We start from the raw sequence: 27,038 nt of genomic DNA, 5'->3' as shown, positions 1-27,038 counted from the left end.
TGTACTTCTTGTGAAGACCTTTCTTCCAAAATCTTATACCCAAAGAAGTTTTAATTTTCTTTTTATTAAGTTTGTTTTAAAACAGCTCATTGGATTAACTATCTCATTAGCCGCCTCTATTAAACCTCTTTAGTAGTCCAAATGTACATTTGAGAATGTGGATTAAAACTATTGAATTTTAATTCTGCATTGAGTTTTATGTAAGATGTTAAGTTATTAGCTGACTTGTCATTTCCCTTCTATCTTAATTCTAACTTTGATATTGCTTTTTCTTGCCTATACTTGCAAACTGTCTTGCAGGATTATTATTCAACTTTCTACTGTTGTACTGGCCCAATCGAGTTGAGGTAATGAGATTGTTAGCATAAATGGATAACTGCTTTAGTTATTTAAGATGTGGTTGAATGGCACTAATTAACTTATTGTACTCTTAAAATTTTTTTTTTCAGGATGATTCCCATAAAATATAATTTTTTTGGCTTTTGAAGCTATTAACGGCATGCTCTTCTGAAGAATATCCTAGAACTTATTTTGAGCAGGGTCTTTGTTAATTACAAATTTCGGATTTCAATCAGAGTTTCAAAACAATTTCAGTTGAAGATAACCGAAGAGGTTCTTAGCAGTAATGTAGAGTGTAAACAGAAGCAATTGTTGCATGAAGTCCTTAATTTGAGTTGGAACGGTGAAGATGTACTTTTGCACTCTGTCGAAACTGGATTCCAGTTAATTAGGTCATCGGTAAATCTGGGCAGCCACTTATTTGGGACACCTCTCAAAGAACAATAACTAATCAAGAAAATAGCTGGATTCCCTTTGTTTATTTGGGACAGGAGACAGCTGCCAAACAGGTTCTAACTAGCAAACAACAGGAATTCTGCAGATGCTGGAAATTCAAGCAACATACATCAGAGTTGCTGGTGAACGCAGCAGGCCAAGCAGCATCTATAGGAAGAGGCGCAGTCGACGTTTCAGGCCGAGACCCTTCGTCAGTGTAGTCCTGACGAAGGGTCTCGGCCTGAAACGTCGACTGCGCCTCTTCCTATAGATGCTGCTTGGCCTGCTGCGTTCACCAGCAACTTTGATGTAGGTTCTAACTAGTGTCAGTCGCATACACTTGTGTGGCAGTTAGACACTACACTGTGCTTAGAGTGAGCAGTTTTTAAATAGTGTAAGTTGTGTATTATTGCCTTCAGAAAGCAGTGATTTTTGTTACTGATAATTGGTGAGAAAGATTCAGTTAGACAATTCAGAACGGTTTTGCTCACTGCGTTTTCTAGCATTCGGCCTTGGAGATGCCATTAACAGCTGTGAGTGAAAATGAAACTGTTTTAACAAGTTTAGGAACTTGGAAGAGTTTGAATCTACAATCATCTTGAATGTTACAGTGAAAATGAAGATTGAAGGGATGCAATCGTTGAAAGGATTGTATGAAGGCAGCCCGTTGTCTGAGCTGATTGTCTTCCTTTACAGTCAAAAGTACATGACGTATATGTCGATAAGTTGTATTAGTTTTGATAGTGTTGTAATTTGTTCCGTTTTCATTTAAGTACATAATTTATTACTCAGTCAAACAGTGGTTTGTCTTTTTATACCTTTTTAACTATTTCCATGAAACTTTGGCTAATTGGGGCAGCCACTTATTTGGGCAAAAGTGTACTGGTTCCGATCAGTTCCAATTAATCGAATCCACTGTATATACAAGTCTCGTATCTGTTGGAAACCCCAACCCTTCTGTGGTCAGCATTTATTTTGGAGTTTGTTGTGGAAAAGTTATGGTTGTAAGCTACAAACTTTGTGGTAGATGTTAAATGATTTGGAGTTTCCCACTTAAACCATTCAAAACAGTTTTGAAGCTACAGCAGCTCCTGCTCACCATGAATGGTGCTGTTCCCCATTTGCTTAATCATCTTCAAGCTATTTAAAATAAAACATGTAACAGAAATTGGCTCTGCTTTTCATCTAGACATGCTTAGATCTTGTTCATGGTGTCAATGGCAGAAAAATTGCATGCAAATAAGCTGCTTTCTTCTTGCTTGTGCTTATCATTCTTTCATTTTTTACGCACACCTGGTTTGGGATATTGTCTGGGTGGTGGTGAGGAAAGGCTGTTTCACGTGAATTTTATTGTGACAAAATCCACTCTTCTGTATGTTGCTAAGCAATTCATGAGAAAATTCTGAAATGGTGCTTGTTATCCAAGATGAGTGTAGCTCCTTTTGGATTCCTCATCGTTGAATAAACTGATGAATTGTTGTTGCCCGTGATGGCTGTGTGGTTATCCCTTGACCGTACCTATTCTGTGATTGGGTACTTCAGTCATGTGGCTAAAACATATGATTCTGACTCTTATTCTCAACCTGTACTGATAGGTGTAACACTCAGGGATTCCCTGAGTAACAGCTGGAGTACAACCAAAGATATTTTTGAGATCGTTATTTTTCTGTAATGTCCCTGTTGACTCTGGCTAATTCCAAACCAATAGGAAATTAAACTCATACATTTCTTGTTTCTCCAGCTTGATGCCCATCATATCCAAAGAAAGAACACTCATTTTTTGTTTGCAATTGATGTATAACAATTTCTAAATATTTTTCCAAAATGAATGCATTCAATTGAAAGTGAAAGTTTTGATAAAGTTTTCTTTCTGTGCAGAGTCAAGGTGCAATCACTGAGAAGCTACGGAGTTTAAGTATGCATGACTTAACAACCATACAAGGTGATGAGCCAGTAGGACATCGCTCCTTAACTGGTGATGCAGATACCAGAAAGAAGATGAAACAGTTGCCTAAAGAGGACTTTGGTAAGTGATTATAAGCAATCAAACCTTCCGCAAGGTAACGTGATGTTTGTGCAGCTTGGTATTTGTTTGTGTCAATGACCAACACAGTCCAAGGATGTGCTGGGGGAAGCCTGTTAAGTGTCGCCATGTTCTGGTGCCATCATAGTATGCCTGCAACCTACTAATCCTGACCATACACCTTTGAAATGTGGGAGGAAACCGGAGCACCTGGAGAAAACTTGTGTGGAAACTTCTTACGGATAACGATGGGAATTGAACCCGAATCTGGGGTTGTAAAGCCTTGTGCTAATCACTACACTACCATATCGCGTAATTGTTCCCAGCTTGTCGGAACTACAGATCCCAAGCATCGTGCCTGAGTTTTTATGTTGTTGATTTATAAGGATAGTTACAGGGCCTTAAATTGCCAATGCAAGGAAAAGTGAAAATGAAGATCGGAAGCTGCATGAGACTTTGCTTAGGCCACATTTGGATAAAACTTGCTCAGCTGCATAAAACTTACTGGCTAAGCCACATTTGAAGTATTGTGTGCAGTTCTGGTCATCTCATTTACAGGAGACACATTGTTATGGAGGCTTTGGAGAGGGTGTGGAGAGGAACTTGAATGTTGCCTGGATTGGAGAGGACTTCACAACCTACAGGCTCACTCTCAAGGACTCTGCAACACATTTTTTCAGTATTATCTATTTACTTTGTGATTTGCATGATTTGTCTTTCACACATTGGATGTTTGGTCTTTGTTATGTATAGTTTTTCACATGTTCTATTATAGTTTATTTTTCCTGTAAATGGCAGTAAGAAAATTAATCTCAAGGTGGTCTGTGTACTTTGATAATAATTAGTATTAGCTGTATGGGGAGATTGGAGTAGAGCATTGGAAGCTGAGGGGCAACCTGCCAGAAGTAAATAAAATGATGACAGGTATAAATAGAGTGGATGGTCAGAGCCTTTTCTCAGAGTGGAAATGTCCAGTATCAGAGCACTTGCATTTAAAGTGGGAAGGGTTAAGAATAAAGGAGATTTGTTGAGGTAAGTTTTGTTTTGCCACGGTTAGGTGCCTGGATTGCAGGATATGTGTACTCCAAAAATGAAGAAATACTCAAATGGTAAAATAGTACAACTGTGGCTGACGAGATGTCAAAACTTTTGTAAAAGTAGTGGACCACGTGACCTAATTTACATCGGTGGTGTGCAAGTGGAAGAGGTCAAAAGCTTTTAAGTTCCTAGGGGTCAATATCGCAAATGACCTGACTTGGTCCAGCCAAGCAGAGTCCACTGCCAAGAGGCCCACCAGTGCCTTTACTTCCTGAGAAAACTAAAGAAATTTGGCCTGTCCCCTAAAACCCTCACTAATTTTTATAGATGCACTGTAGAAAGCATTCTTCTAGGGTGTATCACAACCTGCTATGGAAGTTGTCCTGTCCAAGACCGGAAGAAGCTGCAGAAGATCATGAACACGGCGAAGCACATCACACAAACCAGTCTTCTGTCCTTGGACTCACTTTACACCGCACACTGTCGGAGCTTCTTTCCAAATGTGATAAGCCTGCTGAACGGATCCTGACCCGGATCTGGGCCGTACCCTCCAAATTCCCGGACCGGCATCTCGGTTTTTTTGCACTACCTTACTTTCCATTTTTCTATTTTCTATTTATGATTTATAATTTAAATTTTTAATATTTACTATCGATTTGTAATCCAGGGAGCGGGAAGCGCAGAATCAAGTATCACTGTGTTGATTGTACGTTCTAGTATCAATTGTTTGGCGACAATAAAGTATAAAGTATAAAAGCAAAAGAAACAGCATACAACAAAGCAAAGACGAGTGGGAAGATAGAGGATTGGGAAGTTTTTAAAAACCTACAGAGAGCAACTTAAAAAATCATTAGAAGGGAAAAGATGAAATATGAAAGCAAGTTAGCAAATAATATCAAAGTGGATAGTAAAAATAAAAGAGAGATGAGAGTGGATGTAGGACCGTTAGAAAATGAGGCAGGAGAAATAATGGGGACAAGGAGATGGCTGATGAACTAAATATTTTGCGTCAGTCTTCGCTGTGGAAGACACTAGCAGTATGCCTGACGTAGTTTGTAAAAGAAGAGAAATCAGTGTAGTTACTATTACAAGAGAGAAGCCGCTCAAAAAGCTGGAAGACTTAAAGGTACACAAGTCACCCAGACCAAAGGAACTGCACCCTAGGGTTCTGAAAGAGGTAGATTGTAGTGGCATTAGAAATAATCTTTCAAAAATCATTGGACTCTAGCATGGTGCCAGAGGACTGGAAAATTGCAAATGTTACTACACTCTTTAAGAAAGGAGGAAGGCAGTAGAAAGGAAATTAAAGACCAGTTGGCCTTACCTCAGTGGTTGGGAAGATGTTGGAGTCGATTGTTAAGGATGAGGTGATGAAGTACTTGGTGTCACAGAACAAGATAGTACACAGTGAGCATGGTTTCCTTCAGGGAAAATCCTGCCTGACGAGCCTATTGGAATTCTTTGAGGAGATTACAAGTAGGATAGATACAGTGGATGTTGTATATTTGGACTTTCAGAAGGCCTTTGAGAAGGTGCCACACATGCGGCTGCTTACCAAGTTAAGAGCCCATGGTATTACAGGAAAGTTACTGGCATGGTTAGAGCATTGGCTGATTGATAGGAGGCAGTGAGTGGGAATAAAAGAAATCATTTCTGGTTGGCTGCCATTGTCTAATGGTGTTCTGCAGGGGTCGGTGTTTGGACCGCTTCTTTTAATACTGTATATAAATGATTTAAATGATGGAATAGATGGCTTTGTTGCCAAGTTTTCAGATGATATGGAGATTGGTGGAGGGGCAGGTAGTGATGAGGAAATGGGGAGAATGCAGAAGAACTTAGATTAGGAGAATGGGTGAGAGAGTGGCAAATGAAATATAATGTGGGAAAATGCATGGTTATGCACTTTGCTGGAAGAAATGAATGTGCGGATTATTTTCTAAATGGGGAGAAAATCCAGGAATCTGAGATGCAAAGGGACTTGGGAGACCTTGTGCAGAACACCCTAAAAGTTAACTTGCAGGTTGCATCAGTGGTGAGGAAGGCAAATGCTATGTTAGCATTCATTTCATAAGGTCTAGAATACAAGAGCAAGGATGTGATGCTGAGGCTTATAAGGCACTGGTGAGGCCTCACCTTGAACAGTTTTGGGACCCTCATCTTAGAAGAGACGTGCTGGCATTGGAGAGGGTCCAGAGGAGGTTCACATGGATGATTTCAGGATTGAAAGGGTTATCATACGAGGAACGTTTGAAGGCTCTGGGTCTATACTCGCTGGAATTCAGAAGGATGAGGAAGGATCTCATTGAAACTTTTTGAATATTGAAAGGCCTAGACAAAGTAGATGCGGAAATGTTTCCCATGGTGGGAGACCCTAGGACAAGAGGGCACAGACTCAGGATAGAGGGGTGTCCTTTCAAAACAGATGAATAGAAATTCCTTTAGCCAAAGGGTGGTGAATTTGTGGAATTTGTTGCCACGTGCAGCTGTGGAGGCCAGGTCAGTGGGTGTATTAAAGGCAGAGATTGATAGGTTCTTGTTTGGACATGGCATCAAAGGTTATGGGGAGAAGGCTGGGAACTGAGGTTGAGGTGGGGAGAAAAATAAAAGGCTTTATTGAATGGTGGAGCAGACTTGTTGGGCCAGATGGCTTAATTCTGCTCTTATGTCCTATGGAATGGAGGGATGTAGACCATATTCGGGCAGATGAGATTAGTATAAATTGGCTTCATGGTTGGCACAGATATAGGTGGCTGAAGGGTCTGTTCCCCTCTGTGCAGATCTATGTAAATGAAAGTATAAGGTTTAAAAATGTACAATGTGGTCAGTCAGGAATTGAAAAAGTACAATGGTTTGTAATGAATTTGACTTTGTTTCTGAATTGGAATCATGCTCGAAATTCGGTGATAAGCAGAGTGATACGTGACTCTTTTTTTGTACTTAACTTTCTTCATTTTCATTGGCCCTGAAAATTTCAAGCTTAAATTTTCATGGACACTGAATTTACAAATGATACCACTTTCAAGCAAATTTTCCATCTAAGTAATAGTAGAAATAAGGTGCCATTCAACTGTTTGAACATGCTCTGCATTCAGTAAGATCACAGCTTTATCTTTTACTTGAAAACCATTTCCCTGCTCTATCCCATAATCCAGTAATTCTTTTAATATCTAGAAAACTATCAGGTTTCTTTTTGACTGCAGTTAATGACAGAAACTTTGCAGCCTGGTAGAGAATAGAAAAGATTTCACACAGTAAGTAAAGAAATTTGGTCTCATTTTGGTTCTAAGTTACCTTGAGACTCTGATTCCAGGGTAACATCTTTCCCCATGTCTATTGGCTAGTCACTCCTCATTCTTCTAAAACCTAAAGATGTCTAACGTTTTCTAGACCTGCCAGCCCAAGAACCAGATGGCTGTGTTTTAACTGCACCTATAAAAGGTGAAGAAGGCGATTTTAAAATTCCATCCAACATTCCAAGACTTATTTTAGCAAGACCTTGCTACAATTATACAAGAGAACTTTACTCTGTATTGACGTCCTTGTGAAATAAAGGCAAGCATACCATTTGACATCCTAATTGCCTGTTGAACCTGCATACTGTCTTTTAGTGCCTTCTGTAGTCAGACACTCTGTTCACTCCGAATATCAATAATTTCCAATCAGTCACTATGTAAGAAATACTCAGCATTTGTTTTTCTCAACCAAAGTGGATAGCTACTCAGTTTTTCACATTGTGCTTAATCTGCCACGTTCTTCAACTTGTCAATATTGCCTTGAAGCTTCTTTGCACCCTCATCTGAACTTAATTTCCCACTGTAGTGTTTTTAGTAAATGTGGAGATGTTACAGCTGATTCCCAGTCATATCATTGATTGTAGATTGTGAATAGCTGAGGTCCACTGGCTACAGTTACCAGTGTGCGACGGACTCATTTTTCCAACCTTTCATTTTCTCTTAGAAGCAATTTTTGTTAAATGAGACTGTGCATGTTCACTGGAAAGAACGGTTTCTTAGCTTTAATGATTAACATGCCGAAGTATGCAAAATGGGGAAAACTAAGGGAAATTTTGATAAACCTCCACTGAAGTGGAAATTAATCTGTCGGAGGCATGAAAGCATTAGTACAGAGAAATTCTTTCGACCTTGATTAAAATGGGGGGGGGGGGTTGCTGGTAGTAATTGATCCTTTTGATCTCATCTTTCCTCCTCATTTACTGCTCTGTTTGTAATCTAGTCTCTTAACTTGGTGCATCTGTTGTGTGAACTTCTTTGTGTGGCAGTGAGGTGGTGTTGCCCCCTGGTGAACAAACATATAATTATTGGTACATGACTGCTTGTGGATTTTAAATACTGAGTATTTGGAAATGAACGTCTTCACCTAATTTTGTATACATCTGTTTTTTCCCTAACACTTACCCCACTGACAATAAATACTTAATGTGCACAAAAATTCGAAGGGAATTGCAGGATGTATTAATGTGCCATTTCATTTTTTTTTCAGCCAGGCATTTTGATTACGACGATGTGGATAGTGAGGATCGATCAGAGGTTGACCAAAACAGTGCTCATTCTGATGATGAGGTGGTCACACAAAAGCACCTTCAACGATCACAGAGCCTTAAAGTGAAACGGAAAGGCCACCGTAAAGAGGTAAATGCTTTTGGTAATCTGTAATTGTAGACCTCTGCCCTCCTCATTTCAGTGTTTATTTATTGAAAAGTATTGCAGGTAAGTTTTGTTTTCAATTTCTCTTTCTAGATGTTTTTAAAATCTGCTTGTTACTAACTCCACTGGTTTTTTCATCATTTTTTGAGTCTTTGTCATCTGTCTTCAATTCCTCTGGCAGTAGGTTCTTTTTATCCTATTTGGTCAATAACTCTCATAGTTCTGGTCACTTCTATTTAATCTCTTCAATTTGGTTTCATATAGAGTTATGGCAGTTCTCTCATCTCAGTGCCATCCTCAACACCTGCTCTAAAGAACAATTGGATAAAAATGGAGGAAATAAAGAATGAGCTGTTAGCAATTTTTAGACTCAATTTACTTGTCTGGCATTAGTTGCTATAAATTCAACATTTGTGTGTTTTGTTTAAAATATATTAAGTCAACTTTGGTTTTGATTTGTTCTAGGTTCGGTATGGATCCCTGAAATTGAGATCTAAGAAGCGGCCTCAGTGTAGTTATATTCCAGGATAAAATGCTTTGGATATTCTTTTTGATCTTAACTTGGCAATATACAGTATCACTTGTCAATATTTTTCTAATTTTCAGAAAGCTGAGATTTTGCTGTTTCCGATGTATATGACTTTGTTGTTTGACTCATCCTGCTGAGTTGGCCCAGTGACAGAGGACTGCATTTATTGTTGCAGTCCCATGATGATTGGGCTTGAAACTGAAATCCAATATTGACTGGGAATTTTAAATCATTGACTGGAGGAGTAATCGTCTACAGACATATTCTTACAAACCAGAAGAAGGGTTAAGAAATAGTCTTGAGGAGAAGATTTGATGAACTTGAATTCTGAATTACGGAGAAGCTCATGGAAACACTGAATTTGAGCTGTGATTTTTAAAGAAACAAGTATTAATTTTTCACAGAATAATGCACTTTCTTGCACTCAACACTAAGGACCACATTTCAGTCATGATTTTGTAACTCTGGGCTTGTATGTAAAACCATCTATAAGTGTCTTTCAGGTAGAATTCTTCAGACAAAATACTTAGATTTTAAACATTAATTGCATGTTTTTATAAATTTTGTATAGGTTTAATGGGTGCCTTTATTTTATATCTGTCGGTGTAAGCTGAGTGATTTTTTCCCCCAACTTTTTACCTTTTTAAATGTGGAATATACCAAGCACGATTCAGTAGCAAGTACTTGGTTTAATTGACTTGTGAATTCAAGATGTTTGTGTTCTTGGATTCAAATATTCAGGTAAATGTTGGTGTGTGACTTTACCTGGTTGTCAGATTTTAACAACAGACATTCTTAACTGTAGTTTGAATATGTAGATCGCAGCAGAGCTGCAAAAGTGTACAGGTTGGTGCAGGACTTTAAACTTTTATTGTAATAAATTTTTTCTGACTGTTACATTTAAAACATTTTAAATGGTCTAAATTCAGACAATATCTACCCGGTGGTTGGGAATGCAATGTAAAGCAGTATTCATTGTTATGAATTTTGTGTGTACATACAGTGAAATGCATCATTTGCATTAACAATCAACACACCCAAGGATTGATCTTATAGAGTTCTCATGAAGCATCTTTAACTTGAAGTATTTACTCTTTCTCTTTCCAAAGATGCTATGTGATCTGAGTATTTCTGACAATTTCCAGCATGTACATTAAAAAAAATCTGTTGTTGCACATCCGTATATAGTTTGAAAAGTCTAGATAGAGTGGATGTTTCCAATAGTGGGAGAGTGTTGGACCAGAGGGCGCAGCCTCAGAATAGAAGGACGTCCCTTTAGACGAGAGGAGGAATATCTTTAGCCTGAAGGTGGTGAATGTCTGGAATTCATTGCCACTGATGGCTGTGGAGGTAACGTCATTGAGTAGATTTAAAATGGAGGTTGATAGGTTCCTTGTTAGTCAGGGCATGAAAAGTTACAGAGAGAAGGCAGAATGGGATTGAGAGGAAAATGGATCAGCCATGATGGAATGGCAGAGTAGGCTCAATGTGCTGAATGGCCTAATTCTACTCGTGTTTTATGGTCCAATGCAGAAGCATTCTACTTGCTATTAATGTCATCTGGCTGGCCTATAGGATGCTGATGCTATTTTTAAAGGATATTCCCTTCCCTCTCCCACCCCAACAGAACATTTCTTGTTCTTGTTACTGTCATATCTCCACAGATGACACACTTAATCAAGCTCACTTGCTCCCATTTCATAACCAATGAATGGGGTTCAGCGAAACTATCTTAATGGCAAAGTATCCTAGTTGCTTTTGTTTCCTTTTCCTTGATGCAACTGGTGAAACAGCAAAAGCAAACTAGAGTAAAACTCCAATAATCCACTGACTTTGTTTTGAAATACTGATTGTTCTGCATTATACTAGAAATTTGAGAGTGTCGGGGGCAGAACTGAGTATAGTTGCTATGTGCTGAAAAGTATGTGCTTGGGAAGCTGAAAGGTCTGAGGATAGACCTGGACTAGATGGATTATACCCCAGGGTTCTGAAAGGGGTAGCTGAAGAGATTGTGAAGAATTTAGGAGTGATCTTTCAAGAGTCACTAGATTTTGGATTTTTTGAACACTGGAAAATTGCAAATGTCATTACACTCTTCAAGAAGGGAGGGAGGCAGAAGAAAGGAAGTTGTAGGCAGTTTGTCCGACCCCAGTGGTTGGGAAGGTGTTGGAGTCTATTGTTACGGACGTGGTTTAGGGTACTTTGAGATGCTTGATAACATAGGCCAAAGCCAGCATGGTTTCCTCAAAGGGAAATCTTGCGTGACAAATATGTTGGAATTATTTGAGGAAACCACAGACAGGATAGACAAAGGAGAATCAGTGGATTCAGAAGGCCTTTGACAAGGTACCACACATTGAAGTTGTTTAACAAGCTGAGAGACCCTGGTATTACAGGAAAGATACAAGCATGGTTAGAGCATTGGCTGATTGGAAAAGAGTGGAAATAAAGGGAGCCTTTTCTGGCTGGCTGCTGGTGACTAGTGGTTCTCAACAGAGGTCTGTGTTGAGACCAGTTCTTTTCATATTTATATATCAATGATTTGGATGACAGGATTGATGGCTTTGTGGACAAGTTTGTGGATGATACGAAGACAAGTGGAGGGGCAGGTACTGTTGAGGAAGCAGGGAGTCTTCAGAAGGACTTAAGGCACAGTTGGAGAATGGGCAAAGTGGCAGATGGAATAGAATGTAGGAAAGTACATGGTCATGCACCTTGGTAGAAGGAATAAAGGCGTAGACTATGTTCTAAGTATGGAGAAAATTCCAATGTATGAAGTGCAAAGGGACTTGGGAGTTCTTTTGCAGGATTTCTTAAAAGTTAACTTGCAGGTTGAGATGGTGGTGAGGAAGGCAAATGCAACGTTAGCATTCATTTCGAGAGGTTGAGAATATAAACACAAGGATATAATGCTGAGGTTTTATAAGGCATTGGTTAGACTGCAGAGTATTGTAAGCAGTTTTGACCCCCTTATCTAAGAGAAGGTGTCCTAGCATTGGAGAGGTTTCAGAGGAGGCTCACGAGAGTAATTCGGGAATGAAAGGAGTAATGTATGAGGAGCTTTTGGAGGCTCTGGGCCTGTATTTGTTGGAAAATGAGGGGGTGTTAGTGAAACCCATTGAAAGGCCTAGATAGTATATATGAAAGGATATTTCCGATATTGAAGGAGTTTAGGACCAGAGGGCACAACCTCAGAATAGAGGGACATCCATGCAGAATCGAGATGAGTTTCTTGAGCCTGAGGGTGGTGAAATCTGTGGAATTCCTTGTGGAGGCCAAGTCATTGGCTATAGTTAAATGGAGGTTGATAGGTTAGCAATTTAATATAGGTGTCAAATGTTATGCAGAAGACAGGAGAATGGGGTTAAAGGAGATACTAAATCAGCCATGATGGAATGGCAGAGCAGATTCAATAAGCTGAATGGCCTCATTTTGCTCCTCTATTATGGTTCACAAAGTGATGTTCTCTGCACTTCCTCACCAGATGACTGGTTCCTGTATAGCTCAGAAACTAACTAGACTCACTAGAGAGATTTATTATAGGTTAAAAAATAATATGTGGGGCTATACGTAGAATATAATCAAGTGGACTGGAAAGTATGAGGTTGTCATTCTTTTACTCTATAACCAAAATGAAGTTGTCATTGACGTAGGATGTCTTTTCAATGTACCAGAGCTAGAATCTGATCTCCTGCCCATCCACTTCCCTGATTAGAGTGGGTGTTATAATTCAATATCTACTGAGATTCTTTGGCTGATTTGTTTTTGTTTTGGGAAAACTTGATCTCCAATTGGAGACATCCTGAAAATATATATTACTTGTCTATGAAATGTGGGCTTAGCTTTGATACCAGCCTTAAATAGAAGCAGTTGTAGGCCAAGCACATTAGTGAATCTGTGGTGACATTGGCCAGACTAAGTATGAATGGAAAACTTTCTGAAATCAAATGGGTCGCTGAGATTGGCCTTTTTATCTTCTCCATATCTGCTAGATAGTGAGCTAGGGCTTTTCCCTTTGGAGCAAAGGAGGATAAGAGGTGACTTGATAGAGGTCTACATGAGGTTAAGAGGCATAGATCTAGTCAATTGCCAGAGACATTTTCCCAGGGAAGAAATGGCTAATACCAGGAGGCATAATTTTAAGGTGGTTGAAGCAAAGTTTAGAGGGGATGTCAGAGTAAGTGTTTTACACGGTGCTGAATGCATGGAACATCCTATCATGGAGGGTGGTAGAGGCAGATAGTATAGGGATATTTAAGGGACTTGCCTGGATAAAAGTAAAATGTGGGTTAGATTCTTCTTAGAGAAGGTTGAAAGGCTGGCACAATATCGTAGGGTGAAGGGTCTGCATTGTCCTGTAGTATTACATGTTCCTCATATACTTATTGACTAAATTCAGCAGCCATGTTAACATTCACATTGGTGATTAGTGGCCAAAGGTTCTTGTTGCTGGTTTGGTAATTAACCACTACACTGCTGTAAGCCTTTGCCTTAGGAAATAAAAGATATGAAAATCAGCAAGAAACCTGGTTTCTGAACATTTTTCAACATATGACGATGTTAAATCTTTACGGTTTTTGAGATGGCTGAGGGTACCACTCGCTGTATCATGGCCTGCACATTGCAATTTACCTGAATGCTTTCTAACACACAAGTTAATAAGTAAGGCCATGTAATAGAACTTGTGCCACTGCCATCCCACTGTGTTTTTGGATCTTCCTTTAGCTCGAGGAACACAAGATCTCAACAGCAATCAACATAAGATGCCTGATGATACAAACCCTGGGAGATTCCACACTCCCAGTGGTGTGCTGGTTGGGTCAGTGATTGGTAAGCAACCTTTCCACCTGAAAAGCTTATGTGTTGGTAGTTGCGACATTAGTTGCCAGTCAGCAGGTGAGACAACTTGGGTCTATTGTTCAGAACACTTGGATTTATCAGAGGTGGTTCCTTGCTCACCAGCTGGTTTTCTCCACATTGTCAACCACTGGGACAGCTGGCAGTGCATGTTTTTCTTTATCTCTGTTGGCTTTCTCCTGCTAGTAATTAGTACACTTTAGCAATGGAGAATATGCACAAAGTCAATACTGAGATTTGGACTCTTTCACTCTGGGAAGTTCTACAAAAGAATACAGGAGCAACAGCAAATAGCAATATTGCTCCTTGAGTTTGCCAAGATTACAGAAGATTGTGGTAGGACTCTTCTTTCTCCTGATCCATGCACCCCACTAATACCTGGTTATGTCACTTTATGTTTGTATATAGGCATAAAATAGTTGGTAGACTCTTCCCTGAAACTCCTCACCATGAATCTCTTGTTTTGGGTGGGCAAGATGTCAAAGCCACATACTATTTTGCCCTTCTGTTTTTGTTGGGCTTGGCTAATTATGCTGTCAATCGAAACTACTCTTCTGTGGTTCTGCCCTCTAGTAGACATTTCTTGCTGTGATTTATGGTGCCATTTCCACATCCCCCCCCCCGAATTTATCTGTGAGGTTGTATTAACAAACTGGACTATGAGGAACATGGGCCAGAGTATTTCAACAGTATGAAGGTTAAAACTGCTGGAAATTATTGATTAAACCCCTGCAGTCTTTCATTTGTTTTTCTTTGGTTAGTAATCTTGTGTTAAAATTAATTAAGCAGTACTTGTATATACATGTTCTATTACTGCCTTCAATAAATACTAGATGCAGCTGCGATGCCTGGCTGGGTTGAAGCTGGAGCTAGGCTTGTGCTGGGAGGGTGGGAGGTCAAGTCAGAAGCTGTGGATATAGACCCAACTGAGAAACAGTTGGTCTTGGGAGAGATTTATTTGCTGATGCTTCAGTCTTGCATGCTGTTGTGAAGGCATCCAACAGCCGGAGAGCAACTTAATTACTGATGCAGAGAATGTAATTGCAGAAGATTAAAAATAGCACTATCAAAGTACATATGTCATATCTAAACTTTGATTCATTTCGCAATAAATCCATAATAGAATAATACCCCCTCATTGAATCAATGAAAGACCACACGGAGTTGGTTAGTTCAGTGCAAAAGGATAATGGACTGTGTGGATGCAAAAAGAAAGAAATAATTTTTTAAAAATGTATCGAGAGTGGGAGATGAAGTGTCATTGAAAGGGAGCCTATAGGTTGTGGGAAAATTTCAATGATGGGGCAAGTGAAGTAATTCCCTTTTGGTTCAAGAGCTTCACGGCTGAGGCTCTTGTTCCTGAACCTCCTGCCTGAGGTGCTTGTTCCTGAACCTAGCGGTGTGAGTCCTGAGGCTCCAGTACCAAAACTGATGGCAGCAGCGAGAAGAGAGCATGTCCTGGGTGGTGGGGTCCCCGATGGATGCTGCTCTCCTGCGACAACGCTTCACTCAGTGACGGGGAGGGCTTTACCCGTGAGGGACTGGGCCGTATTCACTTTTTTTTTTGTAAGATTCTCCATTCAAGATTTCAGTCTGACATTTCATGTATTGCTGTTCAGATTACATGCAAGTGTACTTGAACGGTGAGCTAAAAAAAATGTCCAAGTGTTCTATGCCTGAAACACAATCCCCTAAATGATTACTTTAAGCACATCTCTTTTTTAACATAAAGTCTGCTTGAAATTTTATACTGTTTTGATGAGCTGTTGGAAATAATTGATCCAAACCTACTCTAATGGCCGAATAATAATTCGAGACATATGCACAAATTATTAAATTAGTTCAATAATCCAACCAGTGCCTAACTACCTCTATTGCCGCTGCCTCTGGTTGCCGTACCCTTAGCCTGTGAGAGTGCTGCCGCCCGCCGCTGACGAACGCTGGTGTCACTCGGCGAGTTCGGGAGCTACCAGAAGCAGCTCTGAAGACCTCATTACCTCTGTGGCTCTTGTGTTTCGGGGAAATAAACCTTTTTCGAAAACGAGGGCACACCAAGTTAACCCTGCTCGGGATGCTGGGGTCAATGCAACACGCTGGAGGAACTCAGCAGGTCAGGCAGCATCTGTGGAAACGATCAGTCAACGTTTCAGGCCGGAACCTCTTGTCAGGACTGAAGAGGGAGGGGGCAGAGGCCCTGTAAAGAAGGTGGGGGGAGGGTGGGAAGGAGAAGGCTGGTAGGGTCCAGGTGAAAAACCAGTCAGGGGAAAGATAAAGGGGTGGGGGAAGGGAGGCAGGAAAGATGAAGAAGGAATAGGGTAAAGCACAATGGGTAGTAGGAGGCGGAACCATGAAGGAGGTGATAGGCAGCTGGGGGAGGGGGCAGAGTGAAACTGGGGTAGGGAGTGGGAGGGAATCACCAGAAGTTGGAGAATTCAGTGTTCATACCAAGGGGCTGGAGACTACTTGGACAGTATATTTTGTCACCCATAGTTCAGTCCCTCCCCATCTACATCCGGGATACATCCCATGCCCTCCACCTCTTCAATAACTTCCAGTTCCCCGGTCCCAACAGCTTCATTTTCACTATGGATGTCCAATCCTTATACACCTCCATTCCCCATCAAGAAGGCCTCAAAGCCCTCCGCTACTTCCTGGACAATAGACTTCACCAGTTCCCCACCACCACCACCCTCCTCCAGTTGGCGGAACTGGTTACTCAAACTTAATAACTTCTCTTCTGGCTCTTCCCACTTTCTTCAAGCCAAGGGTGTATCTATGGGCACTCGCATGGGCCCCAGCTATGCCTGCCTCTTTGTTGGTTATGTGGAACAGTCTGTGCTCCAAACCTATACTGGTACTGCTCCCCAACTTTGCCTTCGCTACATTGACGACTACATTGGTGCTGCTTCCTGCACCCATGCTGAGCTCATCAATTTCATGGACTTCACTTAAAACTTCCACCCAGCCCTCAAATTCACTTGGTCTATTCCAGACACTTCTCTCGCCTTTCTCGATGTCTCGGTCTCCATCTTTGGAGACAGACTGTCCACTGACATCTTCTACAAGCCCACGGACTCTCATAACTACCTCGACTATACCTCTTCCCACCCTGCTACATGCAAAAATTCCATTCCCTAATTCCAGTTCCTCTATCTCTGCCGCATCTGCTCCCAGGATGAGGCTTTCTGTTCCAGGACATCTCAAATGTCCTCTTTCTTTAAGGATCGTGGTTTCCCTTCTGCCATCATCAATGATCCTCTCAACCGCATCGCCTCCATTTCCCGCACTTTGGTGCTCACCCCATGCTCCCGCCACCACAACAGGGACAGAGGTCCCCTTGTCCTCACCTACCACCTCACCAGCCTCCGGATCCAGCACATTATCCTCCGCAACTTCCGCTACCTTCAACAGGACCCCACCACTAAGCACATCTTTCCCTCTCCACCCCTTTCCGCTTTCCGCAAGGATCGTTCCCTCCCTGGTCCACACATCCCTCCCCACGGATCTTCCACCTGGCACTTATCCCTGTAAGCATAAGTGCTACACCTGTCCCTACACCTCCTCTCTTGCCACCATTCAGGGCCCCAAACAGTCCTTCCAGCTGAGGCAACACTTCATTTGTGAGTCTGTTGGGGTCATCAATTGCATCCGGTGCTCCCAGTGCAGCCTCCTCTACATCAGTGAAACCCGACGCAGATTGGGGGACCGCTTTGTCAAGCACCTCTGCTCCGTCCACCACAATAGACAGGATCTTCCGGTTGCCACCCACTTCAACTCTGCTTCACATTCCCATTCGGATAAGTCCATACATGGCCTCCTCTACTGCCATGATGAGGCTAAACTCAGGTTGGAGGAGCAACACCTCATATACCATCTGGGTAGTCTCCAGCCCCTTGGTATGAACATCGAATTCTCCAACTTCCGGTAATTCCCTCCCCCTCCCTTCCTCTATCCCTATTTCACTCTGCCCCCTCCCCCAGCTGCCTACTACCTCCCTCTGGTTTTGCCTCCTACTAGCCATTGTGTTTTCCCCTATTCCTTCTTCACCTTTCTTGCCTATCCCCTCCCCCACCCTTTTATCTTTCTCCTTACTGGTTTTTCACCCAGAACCTACTTTCCCTTCTCCTTCCCACCCTCCCCCCCCACCTTCTTTATAGGGCCTGACGAAGGGTTCTGGCCCAACGAGACCTGGGTGTCATTATACACCAGTCATTGAAAGTGGGCATGCAGGTACAGCAGGCGGTGAAAAAGGCGAATGGTATGCTGGCATTTATAGCGAGAGGATTCGAGTACAGGAGCAGGGAGGTACTACTGCAGTTGTACAAGGCCTTGGTGAGACCACACCTGGAGTATTGTGTGCAGTTTTGGTCCCCTAATCTGAGGAAAGACATCTTTGCCATAGAGGGAGTACAAAGAAGGTTCACCAGATTGATTCCTGGGATGGCAGGACTTTCATATGAAGAAAGACTGGATGAACTGGGCTTGTACTCGTTGGAATTTAGAAGATTGAGGGGGGATCTGATTGAAACGTATAAGATCCTAAAGGGATTGGACAAGATTGTTCCCGATGTTGGGGAAGTCCAGAACGAGGGGTCACAGTTTGAGGATAGAGGGGAAGCCTTTTAGGACCGAGATTAGGAAAAACTTCTTCACACAGAGAGTGGTGAATCTGTGGAATTCTCTGCCACAGCAAACTGTTGAGGCCAGTTCATTGGCTATGTTTAGGAGGGAGTTAGATATGGCCCTTGTGGCTACAGGGGTCAGGGGGTATGGAGGGAAGGCTGGGGCGGGGTTCTGAGTTGGGATGATCAGCCATGATCATAATAAATGGCGGTGCAGGCTCGAAGGGCCGAATGGCCTACTCCTGCACCTATTTTCTATGTTTCTATGTTTCTAAGATGTTAACTGATCTTTTCCATGGATGCTGCCCGACCTGCTGAGTTCCTCCAGTGTGTTGTGAGTGTTTCTTCAACCCTGCCTGGGCACAGTCACGATAAGATTGCAATATTGTGCCCGATGCCCTGTGCGATAGATACAGCACACAGTTCGGAGCAGCCCCGAGGACGGGATGTAATGCTTTCATGAGGAAATCTGCAGATGCTGGAACTTCAAGCAATACACATAAAAGTTGCCGGTGAACGCAGCAGGCCAGGCAGCGTCTCTAGGAAGAGGTTCAGTCGACGTTTTGGGCTGAGACCCTTTGTCAGGACTAACTGAAAGAAGAGCTAGTAAGAGATTTGAAAGTTGGAGGGGGAGGGGAGATCCAAAATGATAGGAGAAGACAGGAGGTTGGGGGGGGGGGCGGATGGAGCCAAGAGCTGGACAGGTGATTGGCAAAAGGGATATGAGAGGATCATGGGACAGGAGGCCCAGGGAGATGGAAAAGGGGGAAGGGGGGAAAACCCAGAGGATGGGCAAGGGGTATAGTCAGAGGGAGGAAAAGGAGAGAGAGAAAAAAAATGTGTGTGTATATAAATAACGGATGGGGTACGAGGGGGAGCTGGGGCATTAGTGGAAGTTAGAGAAGTCGATGTTCATGCCATCAGGTTGGAGGCTACCCAGACGGAATATAAGGTGTTCCTCCAACCTGAGTGTGGCTTCATCTTTACAGTAGAGGAGGCCGTGGATAGACATGTCAGAATGGGAATGGTATGTGGAATTAAAATGTGTGGCCACTGGGAGATTCTGCTTTCTTTGGCAGACAGAGCGTAGGCGTTCAGCGAAACTATCTCCCAGTCTGCGTTGGGTCTCGCCAGTATATAGAAGGCCACATCGGGAGCACCAGACGCAGCATGCCATCTACTCATTCCACCGAGATGCAACATAGTGTGTCATAGGAAGTCATTCCTGCCTGTGGCCATCAAACCTTACAACTCCTCTCTTGGAGGGTCAGACACCCTGAGACAATAGGCTAGTCCTCCACTTATTTCCTGGCATAATTTACATATTACTATTTAATTATTTATGGTGCAACTGTAATGAAAACCAATTTCCCTTGGGATCAATAAAGTATGACTATGACTAGTGTATCACCCCAGCCAACTTACAGATGGAGTGTTGCCTCACCTGGAAGGATTGTCTGGGGCCCTGAATGGTGGTGAGGGAGGAAGTGTAAGGGCATATGTAGCACTTGTTACCAGCTCTTCTTTCAGTTAGTCCTGACGAAAGGTCTCGGCCCGAAACGTCGACTGTACCTCTTCCTCGAGATGCTGCCAACTTTTATGTAATGCTTTGCCCGGCCTCTAGAGGCGGTGCGAGTAGGGTGTAAAGCCCCTATCGGCCTGTTGAGGCGGTGTAACACCATGTTCTGTCTGTGGAGGCACTGTCGGCGGAAGGTAATACTTCACCGGGTTTTTTGAAGCGGCGCTCGGGGTGAGTGTAATACCGTGTTCGCCCTGTGGTGGCGTTATGAGTGTGAGTGTGTGTGTGTATTTTGATGGGGGGAGAGGGATGTTCATACCGTGACCGGCTCTGCGCGGCTGGGTGTAATACTCGGCTCGGCCTGTGTGGGCGCTGTCGCCCTCTGCTGGAGCGGCATCGAGAGCGATGGACGTGGACGGATCGTTGGTATCGGTTGGCGAGTTCGGCAGCTACCAGAAGCGGCTGACGGTCATCTTCGTCCTTCTGCAGGTGGGAGAGCCCGTGTCCTACGGTAACTCAGGGCGCTTGGGATCTGTCTTAGCTTCAGTCGGTCCAAGAAAATGGAACAGCTATCAACCATATGGGAGAGGAAGCCGCTCCTCTTGTCTTGTGTGATGGACGGCCGCCGGTACTCCCCGCCTACCCCTCCCTCACCCTACCCTACCCTATTTCCTCCCGTCCATCTCTTCCCCCTCCCCTCCCTTCCCCATCCCTTTTCCCCTTCCCCGCCCTTTCCCTTCCCCCTCCCCTTCCCCGCCCTTTCCCTTCCCCCTCCCCTTCCCCGCCCTTTCCCTTCCCCCTCCCCTTCCCCGCCCTTTCCCTTCCCCCTCCCCCTCCCCGCCCTTTCCCTTCCCCCTCCCCCTGCCCGCCCTTTCCCTTCCCCCTCCCCATCCCCCTCCCCCCTCCTGGCACGGATGAGAAGTGGGATCCCCGGGTCTTTACCATCCCCTCCGACCTTCAACTGTCTGAGGCAGAGTGCTCTGTCCTCAGTAAGAGCCTCACCTTTGTCCGCCTTCGCCCACACCTCAGCGAGTTCCGTGTTTGCCAAGACACTGGACTATTCTTCCGCCGGCTCCGTCTTCAAGCCGACTTCGGCAAGGACTCTCCCGCCCCCATCGATGACCCCTACTCCCATCTTCATCCCTCCTCCTCTTCATGGACACCCCACTTTGGTCTTCTGCCTGCTCTGGATCTCTTTATTGCTAACTGCCAACGGGACATCAACCGTCTTGACTTCACCGCACCTTGTTCCCATTCCAACTTCACTCCTTCCGAACACTCTGCTCTGCACTCCCTCCGCACTAATGCTAACCTTACTACAAAACCCGCTGATAAAGGGGGTGCTGTTGTAGTCTGGCGTACTGACCTCTACCTTGCCAAGGCACAGTGACAACTCGCGGATACCTCCTCTTATTTACCCTCGATTATGACCCCACTAGGGAGCACCAGGCCATTGTCTCCCACACCATCACCAACTTTATCCGCTCAGGGGATCTCCCATCCACTGCTACCAACCTTACAGTTCCCACATCCTGCACTTACAGTTTCTACCTCCTACCCAAGATCCACAAACCTGCCTACCCAGGTAGACCCATTGTCTCAGCTTGCTCCTGCCCCACTGAACCCGTTTCTGCATACCTTGACGCTGTTTTATCCCCCCTTGTTCAATCCCTTCCTACCTATGTTTGTGTCACTTCTCACGCTCTTAAACTTTTTGATGATTTTAAGTTCCCTGGTCCCCACCGCTTTATTTTCACCATGATGTCCAGTCCCTATATACTTCCATCCCCCACCAGGAAGGTCTTAAAGCTCTCTGCTTCTTTTTGGATTCTAGACCTAACCAGTTCCCCTCTACCACCACTCTGCTCCGTCTAGCGGAATTAGAACCTTACCCTTAATAATTTCTCCTTTGGCTCCTCCCACTTCCTCCAAACTAAAGGTGTAGCTATGGGCACCTGTATGGGTTCCAGCTATGCATGCCTTTTTGTTGGCTTTGTGGAACAATCCATGTTCCAAGTCTATACTGGTATCTGTCCCCCATTTTTCCTTTGCTACATGGACGACTGCATTAGTGCTGCTTCCTGCATGCATGCTGAGCTCGTTGACTTCATTAACTTTGCCTCCAACTTTCACCCTGCCCTCAAGTTTACCTGGTCCACTTTCGACACCTCCCTCCCCTTTCTAGGTTCTTCTGTCTCTATCTCTGGAGACAGCTTATCTACTGATGTCTACTATAAACCTACGGACTCTCACAGCTACCTGGACTATTCCTCTTCTCACCCTGTCTCTTGCAAAAATGCCACCCCGTTCTTGCAATTCCTCCGTCTCCGCCACATCTGCTCTCAGGATGAGGCTTTTCATTCCAGGATGAAGGAGATGTCCTTTTTTTTTAAAGAAAGGGGCTTCCCTTCCTCCACCATCAACTCTGCTCTCAAACGCATCTCTCCCATTTCATGCACATCTGCTCTCACCCCATCCTTCCGCCACCCCACTAGGAGTAGGGTTCCCCTTGTCCTCATCTACTACCCCACCAGCCTTCGGATCCAATGTATTATTCTTCATAAGTTCTGCCACCTCCAATGGGATCCCACCACTGAGTACATTTTTCCCTCCCCCCTCTCTCTGCTTTCTGTAGGGATCACTCCCTACGCGACTCCCTTGTCCATTTGTCGTTCCCCCCCATCCCTTCCCACCAATCTCCCTCCTGGCACTTATCCTTGTAAGCGGAACAAGTGCTACACATGCCCCTGCACTTCCTTCCTCACTACCATTCAGGGCCCCTTCCAGGTGAGGCGACACTTCACCTGTGAGTCGGCTGGAGTGATATACTGTGTCCGGTGCTCCTGATGTGGCCTTCTATACATTGGCGAGACCCGACGCAGACTGGGAGATCGTTTAGCTGAACACCTACGCTCTGTCCACCAGAGAAAGCAGGTTCTCCCAGTGGCCACACATTTTAATTCCATGTCCCATTCCCATTCTGATATGTCTATCCGTGGCCTCCTCTACTGTAAAGATGAAGCCACACTCAGATTGGAGGAACAACACCTTATATTCCATCTGGGTAGCCTCCAACCTGATGGCATGAACATTGACTTCTCTAACTTCCGTTAATGCCCCACCTCCCCTTCATACCCTATCCCTTATCTCTCTCTCACTATCTCTCTCGCTATCTCTCTCTCTATCTCTCTCTCTATCTCTCTCTCTATCTCTCTCTCTATCTCTCTCTCTATCTCTATCTCTATCTCTCTCTCTCTCTCTCTCTCTCTCCCCCCCCCCCTTTTTCTCCCTCTGTCCGTCTCACTATACTCCTTGCCCATCCTCTGGGCTCCCCCCTCCTCCTTTCTTTCTCCCTGGGCCTCCTGTCCCATGATCCTCTCATATGCCTTTTGCCAATCAACTGTCCAGCTCTTGGCTCCATCCCTTCCCCCTCCTGTCTTCTATCATTTCAGATCTCCCCCTCCTCCTCTCACTTTCAAATCTCTTACTATCTCTTCTTTCAGTCAGTCCTGATGAAGGATCTCAGCCTGAAACGTCGACTGTACCTCTTCCTAGAGATGCTGCTTGGCCTGCTGCGTTCACCAGCAACTTTTATGTGTGTTGCTTGAAATTCCAGCATCTGCAGATTTCCTCGTGTTTACATTAACAATATGACAAGTTGGTGTGATGTGTTTACAGATTTATGTGGCTTGTCAGTCAATGCTGATTGTGTTAGTGGGAGCCCAGCCTGACTACAAGATAATCTCACAGGATGTGCCCAGCACACATGAAGACCTTGTTAAATACGTCGTATTTGAGGAAGATTTCACTTCCATTGTAACTGAGGTAAGCAAAGATTGAGATTGCGTAACTTACTTGAATTTTCTGTTGACTGTATTGATGAAAGTCGTAATTCCTTTCAAGATTTCTCCTCTCCCCCTACTGCTCGGATTGCTGGTTGATGGTCCATATCTGCTGTTGCTGTTTGTTCTGTACAGTAAGTGCCAGCTAGCCTGGTGATGACAGAGGCCTCACAACTGAGCTAGACCCTGCTAAGGCACCAAGGGGGAGGCCATTTAAACATTTGCAGGGTTTTATGTGACAGGGAGGGCAGATGGGCATTGGCTATTTTGTAAGCTGTAAAAATGTTTTGACTTTATTGGAAAACTGAATGATATTGGGATGTCATTATATTATGATTTCTGTTTTTTTTTCCCACTCAACATCCGCTGTCAATCAACCTTTGGTTCTCCCATTTTTTGTTCTCTTTACCATTCCTCAAAGTTTCAGCCCTCAGATAGTCTGATCAATCATTCTAGTTAGCTCCCCCACCCCTTATTTACTACCTTCATCACTGCACTGTCGACACTTTAAACCACTTTTTATAATGCTACTCACATTGCTACATCCCGGTATTTATGCACATTTTATTCCATATCCATCCTTTAGCTTTTTATGTCATTTTTTATTCTATATAATTGTTGAAATCTGTTGTTTATTTTTGCATGTTGCATCCTGGCCATCACACCACAATGAATTCCTAATACGTGTCAATGTACAGTATATGGCGAATAAAATTGATCCTTGGTCCATTCCCTAATCCTTCTGTCACATGCTTTGGCTTTTGTTTGTTCCTCCTGTTTCGATCCATCTACTACCCACACATACCACCCACTAGCTCCCACTTGCAGCCATATCCCTTGTCTTGTTCTGGTTGCATCTGCCCTTCCCCTCTCTCCTAATGGTTCCCATTCTCACCTTCCTTACTTATCAGATTCCAGCACTGATAGCCTTTGTGTTTTTCTCATCTCCCCTCCTAGCAGTCCCCATTGTCACCTTTGCCTTATTTAGCTCCATCTGCCTCCATCAGTCATCCACCTGACTGCCATCCTACTCTCTTCTATTGGGCTTAATTACCTGTCATCGCCATCCCTCCTTGTGGTGTCCATCAATCACCTAGGGCCACTGTCTCATCCCTCAACCCCTCTCCTCTATTCTGCCCATTCACTCCCTTCTCCACTCTCAGTCCTGACGCAGGGTTTTGACCCAAAGTGTCAAAAATTCCTTCCCCCCCCCTCTTCTTCCAGCAAGTTGATTGTTGCTCCAGATTTCAGCATCTGCAGCCTCTTGTATCTCTCTGTCTTAACTCTGATATGTAGCAAATCCTTGCCATCTAATTGTTGCTATCGGAAAATGAGGCAGCAGTCTTTCTATCTTCACTAAAAGGCATGTACAGCCTTTAAAATTCTGATTTTATGTCTGGTTTATTGTAAGTTGCCAGTTTTGTTTGTTGATAAATTTATAAAATTCTATACCTGACATCTTCACCTGATTCAAAAGGGCATCACTCATACCAGTGCTCGAGAAAAGGTGAGCTGCCTCAATGACTATCACTCAGTAGCATTCAGATCTATGAGGAAGTCCTTTGAAAGGTTGGTCATGTCTAGAATTAACTTCTGACCAACCTGGACTCATTGCAATTTACCCTCTGCCACAACAGGCCTACAGTTAAGCAATCTCACTGGTTCTCCACTCGGCTTTGGAGCACCTGGACAACAGCGATACCTATGTTTATCGATAAAAGACACACACTCTATGTTTTAGGAATGGTTTCTTCCAGATTTCTGAATGGTCCATGAACACTACCTTCCTATTCCTCTTAGCACTGTTTTTATTTATTATAGCTTATAGTATATTTTGTGTATTGCCTTGTTCTGAAGTTGCAAAACAAATTTCATGATATACTGTACAGTATGTCACTGATAATGAATTTGATTCTGATCTTTAAAGGATTGAGTTGAGGACATTGCTTAATACTCACTGCATTCCTTTAAATATGGAAGATTAAGGGATGATAACATTGAGGTATTCCAGATAGAATTTGATAAGTACGTGCAGATAATATTTTTTATGTAGGGGAGTCTTGAGCAACACTGTGTAACTTTCAACTTAAAAAAGCACGATTTATCACATAAAGGATAATGGATAATTGGAATTTAGTCCCCAGATGTTGCTGGGTAATCACATGAGATGAAGTGATTTAATCATCAAGCATATCACATATAGCTATGGGGGCTAATGGGTGAATTATTCTTACCAGGCTCAATATTCTATTGTGTTTATAAACTCCTAAGCAGTCACTGGCAGTGCTCAAGCACAGACCTGCAAAAGTAAATGCTACTGTTAATCTGTCAGTAAACTGAGTTACCTAGTGTGTTAAGTGTTGTGTTCATTTGCCTTTGTAATGGGCTCAGGGGTATTAAAGTTGCATCCAGCTGTGGATAATAGCTTAATAATAAATAACAATCTCAGCTTGTCAAGACAGCATAATTGTGATGTATTAACTTGAATTTATTGGGCTTCCCTTTGGCGAGAGAGGGTGAGTGAAGGTGATTAGAAGTAGCCATGAACACATTAAGTATTGTGTGTGGTACTTTCTTTGACTTGTGGTACCTTTATGCTTTTGCTGAGATAATGTCTTCTTCCCTGCTTGCTCTGATGTACTTTTGAACTCATTTCCCTTCAGAGATTTCTTGGAGTTATTGCATCCAATTGCCAGTAATTCACTTTTTTAATAAGAATAACTGTTATTTTTTATATGCCAACAGTGGTATTTAATCAGACAAGAAGCGTATAAAGTAAACTTGGCTGGATCCTTGTTCTTCTTGGGCTTGCTCTTTGGCAACATCTTATTTGGACCATTGTCTGACCAATTTGGCAGAAAACCTATCTTCCTTATAGGTGAGTTTAAGTGCTCGTTGTAATTGTAGTAAAAAGCTCTAAGTAATTTCTTGTGTATGGATGATTTGATGATTATGATTGGTTGCCCAGCATATCTGATGTTGCCAGTTAGATTTGTCCAGTTCTTAGATGATGTGTACAGCATGAAGAAACCTGTGTGGGTGAGTTTTTAAAGTGGAAAAGCCATTGTACTGGGGCAGATCTACTCTCTTGACCTTAGACGTCTGGGTCCATTAGTATGAGTAGTCATCAGAACTGGCATCTTCCATGGTTGCAGTGGATGGCCGTGACT

At 43.3% G+C, this 27,038-nt stretch overlaps 2 protein-coding genes across 3 annotated transcripts in view; both read left to right on the top strand.

Moving 5' to 3' along the window:
* The window catches only part of reep3b (receptor accessory protein 3b), a 70,975-nt gene extending 56,510 nt beyond the window's left edge, over positions 1-14,465 (top strand). Inside the window, exons 6-8 of the mRNA XM_063071548.1 lie at positions 2,653-2,800; positions 8,336-8,484; positions 8,965-14,465. Of these exons, the coding sequence (XP_062927618.1) occupies positions 2,653-2,800; positions 8,336-8,484; positions 8,965-9,030 (363 nt within the window). The 3' untranslated portion in view covers positions 9,031-14,465. The remainder of the gene's footprint in view (positions 1-2,652; positions 2,801-8,335; positions 8,485-8,964) is intronic.
* A 5,911-nt stretch (positions 14,466-20,376) lies between these two features.
* Positions 20,377-27,038, top strand: part of slc22a15 (solute carrier family 22 member 15) — a 48,471-nt gene continuing 41,809 nt past the window's right edge. For both annotated transcript variants that reach the window (XR_010020976.1, XM_063071547.1), the window contains exons 1-3: positions 20,377-20,515; positions 23,705-23,851; positions 26,614-26,746. Coding sequence is in view for 1 of the 2 variants with exons in the window: in XM_063071547.1 (XP_062927617.1) it covers positions 20,432-20,515; positions 23,705-23,851; positions 26,614-26,746 (364 nt within the window). In the remaining variant the exon portion in view is untranslated. The remainder of the gene's footprint in view (positions 20,516-23,704; positions 23,852-26,613; positions 26,747-27,038) is intronic.

This window comes from Mobula hypostoma, chromosome 19 (assembly GCF_963921235.1).
Source record: "Mobula hypostoma chromosome 19, sMobHyp1.1, whole genome shotgun sequence".
Taxonomy (NCBI): domain Eukaryota; kingdom Metazoa; phylum Chordata; class Chondrichthyes; order Myliobatiformes; family Myliobatidae; genus Mobula; species Mobula hypostoma.
This window is presented reverse-complemented; position numbering and strand designations above follow the sequence as displayed.